Source organism: Coffea arabica, chromosome 1c (assembly GCF_036785885.1).
Source record: "Coffea arabica cultivar ET-39 chromosome 1c, Coffea Arabica ET-39 HiFi, whole genome shotgun sequence".
In the NCBI taxonomy this organism is placed as follows: Eukaryota; Viridiplantae; Streptophyta; class Magnoliopsida; order Gentianales; family Rubiaceae; genus Coffea; species Coffea arabica.
The window spans coordinates 48,973,270-48,987,228 of NC_092310.1; the positions used below are offsets into that span (position 1 = coordinate 48,973,270).

At 39.8% G+C, this 13,959-nt stretch overlaps 3 protein-coding genes across 3 annotated transcripts; all 3 read left to right on the forward strand.

Annotated features, from left to right (window-relative positions):
- Nucleotides 1–5,695: 5,695 nt before the first annotated feature.
- On the forward strand, nt 5,696–11,329 carry LOC113741714 (uncharacterized). The gene is made up of 2 exons (XM_072074930.1): nt 5,696–10,021; nt 10,709–11,329. Exon 1 carries the CDS (start codon nt 5,775–5,777, stop codon nt 7,395–7,397), a length of 1,623 nt encoding a protein of 540 aa, XP_071931031.1. The 5' UTR covers nt 5,696–5,774; the 3' UTR covers nt 7,398–10,021; nt 10,709–11,329.
- Nucleotides 7,428–10,002, forward strand: LOC140004292 (putative late blight resistance protein homolog R1B-16). The gene is made up of 2 exons (XM_072047138.1): nt 7,428–8,865; nt 9,344–10,002. The coding sequence occupies exons 1-2, from the start codon at nt 7,428–7,430 to the stop codon at nt 10,000–10,002; spliced, it is 2,097 nt and encodes a 698-aa protein (XP_071903239.1).
- A 1,608-nt stretch (nt 11,330–12,937) lies between the features above and the next one.
- LOC140005905 (putative late blight resistance protein homolog R1A-3) lies at nt 12,938–13,459 on the forward strand. Its single transcript, XM_072047140.1, has one exon. The coding sequence runs from the start codon at nt 12,938–12,940 to the stop codon at nt 13,457–13,459; it is 522 nt and encodes a 173-aa protein (XP_071903241.1).
- The last annotated feature ends 500 nt before the right edge of the window (nt 13,460–13,959 follow it).

The following is a 13,959-nucleotide window of genomic DNA, read 5'->3' on the forward strand; positions in this document are numbered from 1 at the left end:
GAAGCCCCTGTTTAAAGCCTCACAACACCCTAAACTCACTGACAAAACCCCAAACTACCCCAAACCACCTGATAAACAGATCCCCAAAACTTCCAATAGCCACTATACTAACCAGAACCAATTCAAAAGGCTCACACCAGCAGAGCTCAACCTTAGGAGGGAAAAGGGACTTTGCTTCAAATGTGCTGAACCATATACTTTTGGTCATGTCTGTAAACAATCCCATTTAAACTTGTTAATTATGGAAGAAGAGGAGGTACCAACCACTGAGGAAGAAGGGGGAAGGAAGGGGGAGACTGAGGTATTCTGTGACTGTATTGAGGGAGAAATAGAGAATGAGCATATAGAAGTCTCTATTCATGCTTTGGCAGGAGGGAGTGAGCACAAAACCATCAGGATAAAGGGGATGATTAAAGGGAAGACCATTACTGCACTGGTTGACAGTGGCAGCACACATTGCTTCATGGATGAACAAATGGCTAAGGTTCTGAATTTGGAAACTAAAGGAGGGGCTCTGTCAGTTAAGGTGGCCAATGGAGAAAGGTTGCAGTCTAGGAGCATCACCAAGCCTGTGACATGGAAGATGCAGGGATATGAATTCCAGCACCACTTCAATACTCTAAGGCTAGGGGGGTGCGATATGATACTAGGAGTTGATTGGCTAGCTAGATACAGTCCAATGGAGTTTGACTTCAGAGGACTAAGTATGAGGTTCAAAAAGGGAAAACAGCAAGTTGAACTAAAAGGGGAAGGCAATGCAATACAGTTGAAGCTGATCAGGGGTAGTAGGCTATACAAATGGTCCAGGAAGCAGGCTTATGGAATCATGGCACAGGTGAGTGCAGTGGTGGATCAGGATTCAGACCAGAAGCCAATCCCACCAGAGGTAGAGAAGCTACTGCAGGAGTTTAGAGATGTGTTCCAGGAACCTCAGGGATTACCCCCTGAGAGGAGCCAAGATCACCACATCACCCTTCAGGAAGGGGCAAAGCCATTCCAAATCAGACCCTACAGGTGCCCTTACATCCAGAAAACTGAGATTGAAAAGCTGGTACAGGAAATGCTCCAGACTGGGATTATCCAACTAAGCAGCAGCCCTTTTGCCTCACCAGTACTTCTAGTCAAGAAGAAGGATGGCTCCTGGAGGTTCTGTGTGGATTATAGGCAGCTCAATGATCTGACAATCAAGAACAAATTTCCAATGCCTCTTATTGATGAGCTGCTAGATGAGCTACATGGATCCAAATACTTCACCAAAATTGATCTCAGAGCTGGATACTTTCAGATAAGGGTAAGGGAGGAAGACATACCCAAAACAGCTTTCAGGACACACCAGGGTCTATACGAATTCAAGGTCATGCCGTTTGGGCTGACAAATGCCCCTGCAACCTTCCAAAGCTTGATGAATCAGGTTTTTCAAAAACAACTCAGGAAACATGTTTTAGTGTTTTTTGATGATATTCTGATTTACAGCCCTACTCTGGAAGAACATGAGAAGCATGTCACTGAAGTCCTGGGGATCCTGAGGCAACACCAGCTCTATGCAAAAGAAAGTAAATGCTCCTTTGCCCAACAACAAGTGGAGTATTTAGGACACATAATCTCAGCAGAAGGAGTCAGGGCAGACCCCCAGAAAATTACCAGCATGTTGCAGTGGCCAAAACCAATGAACACCAAACAACTGAAGGGATTTCTTGGTCTAACAGGATACTACAGGAAGTTTGTCAAAGGTTATGGAGCTATTGCAAAACCTTTAACCACCCTCCTCAAAAAGGATGGCTTTAACTGGGGGGAGGAAGCTGAGGATGCTTTTCAGAAACTGAAGTTAGCTATGTGCAGCACCCCTGTGCTGGCCCTCCCAGACTTTTCCCAGCCCTTTATAGTTGAGACAGATGCTTGTTATGGAGGGATAGGAGCAGTCCTAATGCAGAACAGAAGACCCCTAGCCTATCTCAGTCAAGGCTTGGGACAGAAGAATCTGGGGCTATCAATTTATGAGAATGAGTTGCTGGCCCTGGTCACAGCAGTCACCAAGTGGAGGCACTACTTAGAAGGACATCATTTCATCATCAACACTGACCATCAAAGCTTGAAATATCTGCTGGAGCAAAGGATCACCACCCCTCTCCAACAGAAGTGGTTGACTAAACTGATGGGCTTGAGTTATGAGATTTGCTATAAAAAGGGGAAGGAGAATGTAGTGGCTGATGCACTATCCAGGAAGGGAAGGGATGAAACTGAGTGTGCAGCCGTATCCACAGTCACTCCAGAATGGATGAAAGAGGTAGCAGACAGCTACCTGGGGGATGACTGGGCACAGGATATCATCAGAGGACTGTTAACACATCCAGAGCTGAACTCAGATTTCACCTATCAAAGTGGAATCCTAAGGTATAAGGGGAGAATTGTGGTAGGCCAGGGGGGAGAAATAAGGAAGAAACTCATCTCCACTCTTCATGACTCTCAGCTAGGAGGTCATTCAGGGGTACAGGCCAGCTGGATGAGAGCAAAGCAGCTGTTTCACTGGTCAGGTATGTTTAAGGAAATCAAAACAGCTATACTACAATGTGATACTTGCAGGAGGTGCAAAGATGAACGTGTGACCTATCCAGGCCTCCTCCAGCCACTACCTATCCCACAACACTCCTGGAGTCACATCACTATGGATTTCATAGAGGGCCTGCCTAAATCAGAAGGGAAGGACACCATCATAGTGGTAGTGGACAGGTTCACTAAATATGCCCATTTCCTGAGCCTCACTCATCCTTTTGATGCTTCTAAGGTAGCTAGACTTTTCTTGGACCATATCAGCAAACTGCATGGCATGCCCCAAAGCATAGTCTCAGATAGGGACAAAGTCTTCCTCAGTCATTTCTGGACTGAATTGTTCACATTACAAGGAGTAAGGTTGGACATGAGCACTGCTTACCATCCACAGACAGATGGCCAAACAGAAAGGGTAAACCAAGTCTTGGAAATGTACCTCAGGTGCATGTCCCATTTGGAGCCCAAAAGATGGAACACTTGGCTGTCATTGGCAGAATGGTGGTATAATACTACCTACCACACTGCCATCCAGATGACCCCTTTTGAGGCCTTGTATGGATCTAAACCCCCTCAGCTAGCCTTAGGCCCCTATGAGCAAGCTAAGGTGGCAACAGTGGGTGATTACTTAAGGGACAGAAAGCAGATGGACGAGCTGCTACAACATAATCTGAAGGCTGCTCAGGAGAGGATGAAAAAATATGCTGATGAACACAGGAGTGAGAGAGAATTCCAGGTGGGTGATTGGGTCTACTTAAGGTTACAACCTTACAGGCAGTCGACAGTGATGATGAGGAGTAATACCAAGCTATCTGCTAAATATTTTGGGCCCTACCTCATTGAGGAGAAAATTGGTAAGGTGGCCTATAAGCTTAAGTTACCTACTGAGTCCAGGGTACACCCTGTGTTCCATGTCTCCTTGTTGAAAAGGAAACTAGGAGATAGGACCACACCCATCTTACAGCTCCCAGATACTGACGAAAGGGGACTGATCAGAGTCGAACCAGAAACTTTGCTTGGTAGGAGAATGATCAAAAGAGGGAATGCTGCTGTCTCTCAGTGGCTAATACAATGGTGGGGAACTGAACCTGCAGATGCAACTTGGGAGGATGCTGTGATGATCAGAGAAAAGTTTCCTCAATTTCAACCTTGAGGACAAGGTTTGCTTCGAGGGGGAGGTATTGTAATGGAATGGAAAACTTATCTAAGGACAGAGGCAGGAACCAGCTAACTGAAGCAATGAAGGCGTGAAGATCAGCAGAAGAAGGCGTGATCAATGGACCAGAAGTCATCAAAGGCGTGAACCAAGAACCACGCCTTTCCTGGGTTTCAGCCTTCATAACAGAAATTCAAAACGCGCGGCAACTTGCAGATGCTTGGGACACGTGTATCGCCCTCAGTGGTCTAGCTAGAATTAGTTAGGATTTGTTAGTATTAAAGAGCAGGCATGTCTGCTCTGTGAGGTAGCTTTTGAAATTATTTGTCTAGATTCATCTGTATTGACTTGAGGAGCAATCCTCAGCTTCCCTCCCAATTTTTCCTTCAATTCTTTCCCCTTCTTAGCTTTTACCGCCATTTCTGTTCTTAAAATTGTTATCACGATTTGATTAATAGAAGTTCAGATTCTTACAGTGAACTACTCTACTGATTCATTGTTTATTGATTCATCCAATTGGATTCATTCTTCCCTGGTTCCTGCAAAAGGGACTCTGGCTTCTCTGGTGTCTGTACCATAACAGACTCTTCATGTACAGGATGAACAGAATTGATGGTGTTTCACTACTGTAGTATTAGGTTCATAAACCTGCAGATGGCTGTAAATCAGAAGATGAATTGATCTGGATGTTTTCATCAAGTTTACAAAAGCTATATTGATGTTAAAATGACAAAACAATTGATCTGGATGAATTGTTGCTGTATGAGAAGAAGGATGAAAGAATTCATTGTACATGCACATAAACTAGCACTTCATATTTGACCGCAAAAGTGGTGTGGTAAATTGTTTAAATCTAGCTCAGCTGGTAGAACATCGACCCTGTTGCACTGGAAGTATGGCTGGGAGTTGTACTTGAACTGTTGAACCAGCACAGAAAGACAAAATTGAAAATATCAAATGTGTAGAGTTCATATTATTTTATCTGGTGGATGTTGAGAACCATCAATTGCAAAAGCAAATAAAACATTCTACGGACAACTCAGCCAGGTTCAAAAGAATGTCAAAGAGTAACATACAAAAGTTCAAAACTTAAAAATAAGTTCGCTCCTCTACATAATCAATTTTTCATAGACTGGTTCTGTCTAGTTGCCTACCGTCAAACATTTTAGATCCAGTCCCTTTTTATTCTCAATCCTGATGTGTATATCAGGAAATAGAAGGGAAGATGTTTGCTAAGTTTCTTTCCTTCTTTTGCTGTTTTTGACAATCTCAGCTGATCGGTAATGCAAATTAGTGTTTATTCTTTTCCTTCATTTATTCCTTCATTGATACATGTCTCTGATATGGCCTATAGAAGGCCTAAAATGTGCCGCTTCTTAGAAAAACAGTAACACACAAGTATAACATGTTTAAATTGTATTGCTACCTCATAGGTACAGACTAGTAGCATCTCAAATCCAGATAAACAGAAGTGATGTAGCTCCAATATTTTATAGTTGAGAGAATCAGTTCACCTTCTTGCCTCAAAATGGAAACGAAAAGAAAAAAAGAACCAAAATGAAAAAATGAACATAGCAAAAGGGTGCATATACAGTAGAACTATGTAAAATCCATAACACATTATTGACTGCTAGGTGTTGAAAAGACGGCCGAAATTCTGAACCAAAAGAAAATAATTCAAAAGAAACGTGTTTGCTAATTTCCTTCCTCCTAGATTTTTAATTTTAATAAATCAAGTGGACACTATTTTATGGTATTAGACTATTGGCAGTGACCTTTGCTTATATGTCTCCTTTCAATAAATTGACGTGATTTCTATGTTAATCTTTCTCTAGTCTTTCTTAATCATTCAATTCCTTTCATATAGTCAGTACTACTAATATAATAATGTTTTCAGTGGTTGAAAGTCCATTTGGGTGGCAGAAATTGCCTCATATAGTTTGTCTTGTTGATTTTGTTCGCATTTTGCTGATATTTAATCATCATTCCACTGAGCTTTTCACTCTGAAAACAGAAGGGTTGACCAAACAAGTGTGGCATTTTGAATTCTTGTATTGCTGCACGGAAATCTCTGATGGCCTTCTCCTCCACTTGTGTTGATTCGATCTTACTCAATCTGGAGATTTTTTTTGCTAAAATGGATGTTCAGGAGTTGCTGGATAACAATGCAGAAATCGATGCATTCGACCAGCTATTGGAGATAGAAGATAATTTGGAAGTCCTGAAGCTGGAGTTGAGACTTGTCAGAACAATTTTTATCTGTGCCAGAATATTATGGAGCAATCCAGAACCTGCAGAGAAGATTATTGATCGTGAGGTACGTCTGGGATCTTTCTTGTTTAGCCTCCAAGATTCTGTTCAAAAAAATGCTATGGAGTCGCACTCTCTTTCCCTTAGACTGGAAGAGGATGCATTCTCATTACTTAGTGATGCCTTTAAGTTGGTCCAGGATTGTCAAAATAACATCTATTCTTTTAAACAAGATTTTGACAAATTCTACATCACTTTGTTGGGTTGCTTATCGCAATCCAGCTCGGCTGCTTTAAGAGATCATGAACTCATGGAATTTATGGATTCCCTGTTAGAGAATCTAGTCAATATTCTCTTACAGGATGATTGTTATGGAGATGTGCAGCTACTAATTCATGCTCTTCAAGAAAAGATAAAGTTCTTGAAAAGTTTTATTGTCTTTGCCATTTATCGAGGGGTTGAGGAAAGGCAGTTGGCAGATGTCTTGGCTCACTCTCAAGTTGTAGCTGTCAATGCAGCATACCTCTCTTGCCTGTGTTGGTTTGACAAGGCTGAAGAAGAAGTCCATGATAAAGTGAAGTTGAAGATTTCTGACCTCTTGGATGGGATCAAGCCCATTGATCCCAGAGCCCATGAGATTTATATCCAAGTCCTGACTGCTCCAGGATTATCAGGATCACCGCCCACTCTGAATTTGGTGACAATCAGCAGTGTATTGGGGGACTTTATTGATTCTCTCCTGGGAAATATTTGGGACCTACTACACTGCGGTAGGAGTTTTATGGTTTCCATGAAGATACTTTATGAGGGACTACGATTCTTGAGAACCATTCTCAAGAATCAGCAGGTGAAGTTCGATGAGTTGGATGAACAAATGATCGATCTTATCGTAGTTGTTGTCAATGAGGCAGGGATTATAATTTGCTCTCTTTTTCCAAACCACATAGCCAAGGGAATGGATCTGGCAGTCACTGAATTTTTGGAAAAGATCACACTTGTTAAGGCAGACTTAGCCCCCATCTATCCTAGAACATCAATATTCAGCTTTCCAAGTACCAGAGAACTGGACTTCATTGATCTTCTCCTAGAGAATCTAAAGGGACTGGCAAACAATATAGTCTATTCAGTTTCTCTTACAAAGGATAGAGTTCAAGAAGTGGAAGAAGATCTTGAATTCTTAAAATCTCGCTTTGAGAATGTTGCGAAGTATTACAACCAGCATGAAAAGCCCCAAGTTCTTTGGAGTAGCATTATAGAAGTGACAATCAGGGCAGAGTTTGTCATTCATTCCTTGAGAGGAGGAGATCTATCTGATTCTTGTTGCATTCCTTTTAACACCATCGCAGAAGATATTAAGCTTATCAAGGCTGAGGTCTTAGAGATTGATGACCAAGAACAAGGCTTCATATCCAAGAAAGCTGTCAAGATTTCGAGTTCTGTGCCATGAGAAAGTGGTATCTCAAAAACAAATGAAGTTATGGTAGCTCTATCTGATCAGATAGAGATAGTGACCACTTTACTTGTAAGAGGATCAAAGAAATTGGAAATTGTTTCCATTCTGGGTATGCCTGGACTGGGTAAGACCACTTTAGCCAAGAAACTTTACAATGATCCTTCTGTCAGATGCCATTTTCATACTTTTGCTTGGTCTACGGTTTCTCAAGTATATAACGGAAAAAATTTGTTACTTGAGATTTTGGTTTGTATTGTTCCTAAGCTTTCTGAACAATATGCTAAAATGAAAGAAGTTGATTTGGTTGAAGAACTCTACAAGCGTTTGAAGAGAAATAGGTATCTCATAATTTTGGATGATTTGTGGGATGGTGAAGCTTGGACACTCATGGAAAAATCATTTCCTGATGATGCTAATGGTAGTAGAATTCTCTTAACAAGTAGAAATCACAAGGTGGCTTTGCATGTTGGACCTACTAATAAACTTCACCATCTTCGCTCACTCACTGATGAAGAGAGCTGGGAATTGTTACGAAAGAAGGTATTTCATAATGAGGAGTGTCCTCCAGCACTACATGAGCTTGGAGTGCAAATAGCAAAAAACTGTAAGGGGCTACCTCTTATAGTTATCATCATAGCTGGAATTCTTGCAACGAGAGAGCCTGATGGCTGGGAAGAAGTTGCTCAAAGGTTGAGCTCCTACACTGTTTTGGGCACAGAAGAGTGCAGGGATATACTAGAGCTGAGCTATAGAAATTTGCCTGATTATCTGCAGCGATGCCTTCTTTACTTCGGAGCATTTAAAGAAGACCAAGAAATTCCAATTTGGAGGTTGAAGTATTTATGGATCGCTGAAGGGTTTGTGCAAGAAACTGAAATGAAGAGTTTAGAGGCTGTGGCTGAAGAGTACATGATTGATCTAATTGACAGAAGCTTGGTCATGGTTGCCAAAAGAAGATTCCTAGGCAAGATTAAGACTTGCCATATTCACGATCTGTTGCATGAGTTTTGTGTCCTTAAAGCTAAAGAAGAAAACTTTTTGCGGTTCTTGCATGGGAATGATGACTCGTGTATCTATAATGTGTCAAGCAATATACATCGTTTGGGCATTCACTCCAAACTAGAGCTGTTCGAGAGGTCGATCCTATTTTGTCCTCGACTGCGCTGTCTGTTGCTCTCTGCTGATGGCTGCAGGTACCCATTTCAACAGCCAAACATCTCATTTGTCTTTCACATCTTCAAACTCCTCAGGGTGTTGGATTTGGGGCAGTTCAATGTAGGTGATCGTTTTCCAAGTGAAGTAGAATTGCTTGTGGAGTTGCGTTTTTTGGCAATAAAAGGTACCATGCGCTCCATCCCATCATCCATAGCTAACCTTTCTAATTTGGAAACTTTTCTGTTGGATTCAAATGATGCTGCATTGCCCGATACAATATTGAACATGAACAAATTGAGGCATCATGGTTCGAAGTCTCGGCCGAGACCGAGACGACTCGGCCGAGTCGTCACCGTCTCGGTCCCTACCGATACGATACCGTGACGAAACGATACCGAGATATTTGACTCGCCGAGAAATCGACCGAGACGTCACCGCGACGGATTGACTCGGCCGAGTCACTCCGAGTCATTACGAGTCAAGACAAGAAATTGGCCGAGTTACACCGTGACGGATTGACTTGGCCATTTCTTTTGCTATTTTTTAATATTTTTGTTTAGCATACTTTTTTTATATTATTAACAATTTTTAGAATAGTAAATACTTTAAAATTTACGTCTCACCGAGATCGCGACCGATATGCCGAAACCGATGTGGAACGTTCCGGGCCGCAACCGTGACCGCGACCACGACTTTGAACCATGATCTTCACACAATTGCTCAGCATACGAGGTTTTCTTTCGAGAAAGTCAATCTTGACAGCTCATCCATTCTTCATAGTTTAGACACCTTGAGCACTGCATGGATTTCTTATGGACAAGGCATTGAAAAGATTGTGAGAAAGTTCCCAAATATCCGTGAACTAAAATGCGAGCTCGATTATGAGAAATTAGAGGCATCTACTGAGAACAGAGGCAGCATTGTGGATTTAAGTTTTCTGAATAGACTGGAGTCCCTCAGTATTATTCATGATGACTATGCTACAATATGTAAGATTGAGTATCATTTCCCTTTGAATCTGAAAAAGTTGACTCTTTCTTACTTCCCTTGTGGTACAGTCTCCACACTTGGAAAACTACCCAATCTTGAGGTCCTCAATTTGTCCTATGGACCCCATGATTGGAAAATATGGGAAATGAAAGAAGGGGAATTCCCTAAACTCAAAACCTTGAGAATGGGCGCATTGTGCACATTGAGATGGATAGGATGTGATGATAGCCTTCCCTGTCTTGAGAAGCTAGTGCTCTCGAGATGTGAAAAACTGACAGAGATCCCTTCTTGCTTATGGTATGCTTCCACTCTTGAAGTTATCATGGTGCAGCAGTGTTCAGACTTTCTTACAAGCTTAGTATGCGAGATTGAGGATGAGCAGAGGAGCATGGGGAATGAAGATCTCAAGGTTCACATCATTCCAGAGGAGAAGAGCGATTCTGAAGCAGAATAAATTTGTACTCATGTCAGATGTAAGTGGTAAAATCATTCCTAGCTTTTGATTCATGAAGAAGATATTTGGCAGGAGTATCTTGCATACTCAAAATTTTGTTAGACAGAAAAATGGAGGAGGAAACAAAAAGAGATTGAGTATCTTCTCTAGATTTTACTCACTGAATCATGAATTTTATTGTGATATTAATGCATGAGATGCTAGAGCTTGTAAATAATTAGTAGGATTTTGTATTTAGAGAAAAGAAGAACTTGCACAATTTAGGGGCTAGATGACCATCTCTGGAATTTGTGGCTAATTTTTTTTCACTGTAAGAGTTATATAAACATATCCGTTTTAGCATCAAACCAATCTGTTAATTTTAACGATGAATCGATTTCTCCTGAAGCCATGTTCCTGTAAATCTTCCAGCCTCTTTTCTTTCTCATTCAATCTGCAGGAGGGGATACTAGAAAAAGGACCAAATATCCTCCTTTTGGTATTGCATGACTCAGACCATACCAAACTTGTTTGTCTAAATAGCCACTGTTTAAGGAAGAGCACAACATTTCCACAGCTGATCAAGCTGCACATTAGTTTTTCTTAAAATCTCTAAAAATCTCTTCGTTTCACACAATAGATAACTGTGTTACATGTTATGATATAGGTGATTACTTTTGTAATAACTTGACACTGATCAATATGTTGCTTTTACTTTGGCTTTAAGATACAAAAAAGTCAGTCACGAGGAGCTGAAGACATTGGAAGGAGTTGTTGTTGTCCTGTAACAGTTCAACAGAGGACCTTGGCTCTTAATATTTGGCAAGTTGAGTATTATTGGGAATTTGTAATTCTTATCTAACAGTCGAGAGGATGGTTCATTTCCTGGTTTGCCAATCCAGCAACATAAAGAAATAGAAGGCGATCATTCATCGACAGAGGACAAGAAGAAATCTCCATCTGCAGCAGTTTCTAGTCCAAGGTTTCATATTCTTTCTTAAGAAATTATGTCTAGCAAGCCCTTCACCAATGAGCAGATTTCTTGGTCTATCAGAGTGTTTCCTTGATACCTGGTTTTAGTTTTTCATTGCTTGTTTGTCATTTTATTTTCTATTTAATGTTTCACTCTGGTGATTTTTTTTGTTTTTTACTGTTTCTGTTTTGTCTCTCAAAGTAAGAGAAATGTACTCTTGATGTAACTTCATTATGTTTGGTTGGTTGATGAATAAGTTCTCAAAATGTTACAAGGAAGCTGCAACAGAAAACACTTCCACAGGTGACAAAATTGTGCAGTAATATACAGAAGTCACATAAATACACCGGAATTTCCTTGGTGTTTTCTACCTAAGCCTTCTTGTTTGGCCTGATGGAACTAGGCATATAATGTTACTTATCCTAGTGTCTTATCGTGTTTCTCTAACCCTTTGCTTGCAATATTTCTATTTTTTTTTTCATACAAGATAAGATGATCCAATATGAGGGTAGGTATTTACTCCTCCCAATCATCAGTGGTTGAATGCACAACGTTAATTAAGTTTCCATTTGCCATAATGTTGGCGTCTAAACAAACTTTTTGTTGCTGAAGAAGATGACCAAATCCCTTCAGCCTCAAACAATTGAAAAATACGTAAATTACAAATCTCTTATCGTTTTAAATTGGATATAAATCATGAAAAATTAGATCCTACCCAAACCCTATCCAGACGCATGTTTCTTTTATTGGATCTGGGTCTGGTTAGGATTTGAATTTGAAAAATTAAATCCAACCCTACCCAAATATATTAGATCTAGATTGAATTTGGATAAGATCCTGTCCATTAACATACTTATTACTTACGTGTGATCGTAATTGATAGTAGTGTAAACAAATGCAAACTTCAAGGATGGTGATTAAACCATCTTTTAATTTGAAACGTCAAAGTTTTTATGCATCTAACCAGAATTTAGCTACACTTTGTTTTGGTTAATTGTCCAAATATTGGTATTCTTAGATCAAAAGAAAATAATGAAGATTTTGTTGGCCTTCCATGATTAAAGGAAAAGATACCTAAGGGATTCAATTTCTCTACAACCAACAATTACAGTAAGTAATGGTTACAGAGTGCAATTAATGGTAACAAATTGTAGTGTATTTTGAAATTGGAGGGACCGAGGGAGGAAATTTAATTTTGAATACAAATTTTAATGTGTAAAAAAACTATTGTGATTTTGCATTTTATTATTTACATTTTTTGTATCAGTAATTACATTTGTTGTAATAATGTCTACACATCATGAGATGATAAGAAAGTTTCCAAATATCCGCGAACTGAAATGCTATCTCCTAGAATCAGAGGAATCTACTAGTGACAGTATTAGGGACGACAACAGGTGCGGGTGCTCGCGGGGGGCCATTGGGGCGGGGGAAGGTGGAAATTTTTTTCCCCGGTTAGAATGGGGCGGGGGAGTATACCCCCGCCCCACCATCCGTTTGAAATATATATATATATATATATATATGTACATAATTATGTATATAATGATATTATTAATTATACATATCTATTAATAAAAATTATCAATTATTTATACTAAATTTATTAATACATTTATTTTAAATTCCTAACTACACTTAATACAATAACATTTTTTTCTAAAAAAAAATACAATAATAATTTATTGATTGTATTTGTATCAAAAGTGAAAACTTGATTATTTTAGTTATATTTGTTTTATCATATTAGATTGTTTTTAAATAACCTTTGTTTAATTATTTTTATGAGTTTTAATTGTGAAGTTACAATGAATAATAATTTGACAATATGTTGATATTTTAGTACTTGATTATTTGCTCAAATAGAATTATAATGAAATTATATAATAAAATTTTTTTAACCCCGTGGGGCAACGGGGCGGGGGAAGCCGGGCCGGGAGCGGGGGGACATTGCCACCCCTAGACAGCATCAAGATTGTGGCAATGGACTCTCTCAGGCAACTAGAATCACTAAAGCTGCTTCTTGCCCAGGAGAGTGCACATCATATTGAATTCCTTCTCCCCTCAAATCTTAGACGGTTGACCCTGGTGGACTTTTCTTGGAGTATACTTTCCACCATTGGAAAGCTATCCAGTCTCGAGGTTCTCAAATTAATCAGACAAGCCGATGGTGATGGGATCAAGGAATGGGACATGGAAGAAGGACTCTTCCCCAATCTCAAAGTCTTGAAACTGAAATCCTTGAATATTGTCAGCTGGAAGGGCTCGGGAGATAACTTTCCCTGTCTTGAGAAATTAGTTTTGGAAGATTGTGTGGAATTAGAAGAACTTCCTTCTTGTTTATGGGAAACATCAACTCTTCAGTTGATCAAGGTGCACGGATGTATATACTCTATTGGAGATTTAGTTCGAGACATCAAGGGACAGCAGATGGACTATGGAAATAAGGATTTAAAATTCCTTATCTCAGGAGAAATAGAGGATACTTCTTCATGGTCCGATTGAGATTTCAAGTTAGGGACAAGGTACTCCGAAAGATCATCCACCATAAGAGTGAACATGTTCCAATGGCTTTGTTTAGAATGATGTGATCTTTTTGCTTTATTGCATATGTAGGTTACTAAAAAATTGATTGTGCAAAAGTTGGTGTTCAATATACTTTGTGCCAGATGGTTATGACTATAAAGCATCTGTGGAATCCATGTTGTGTAAGATATCACAGAGTTGTTTGTCGAAAACATGTTCCATATTAGCTTTACTTGAAAATGGTAATACAGAATCTGTTGCAATCTTGTATTGATGCTTAGTCATGTGTGGCGTGTCATGGAACATAGAGGCTATGGATGCGATGCTGTGTCTAATGCTTTTTGCTTGTATCACCTGTGCAGCTCTGTGAATTGACTCTTGTGATGCTGGTCTGTTTAGTTTGTGTTAGGAAAGGTTGCTGAGTCTGAGATGCTGGTCTGGAATATTATGATAGGTCTAATTTGATACTTGATGATTAG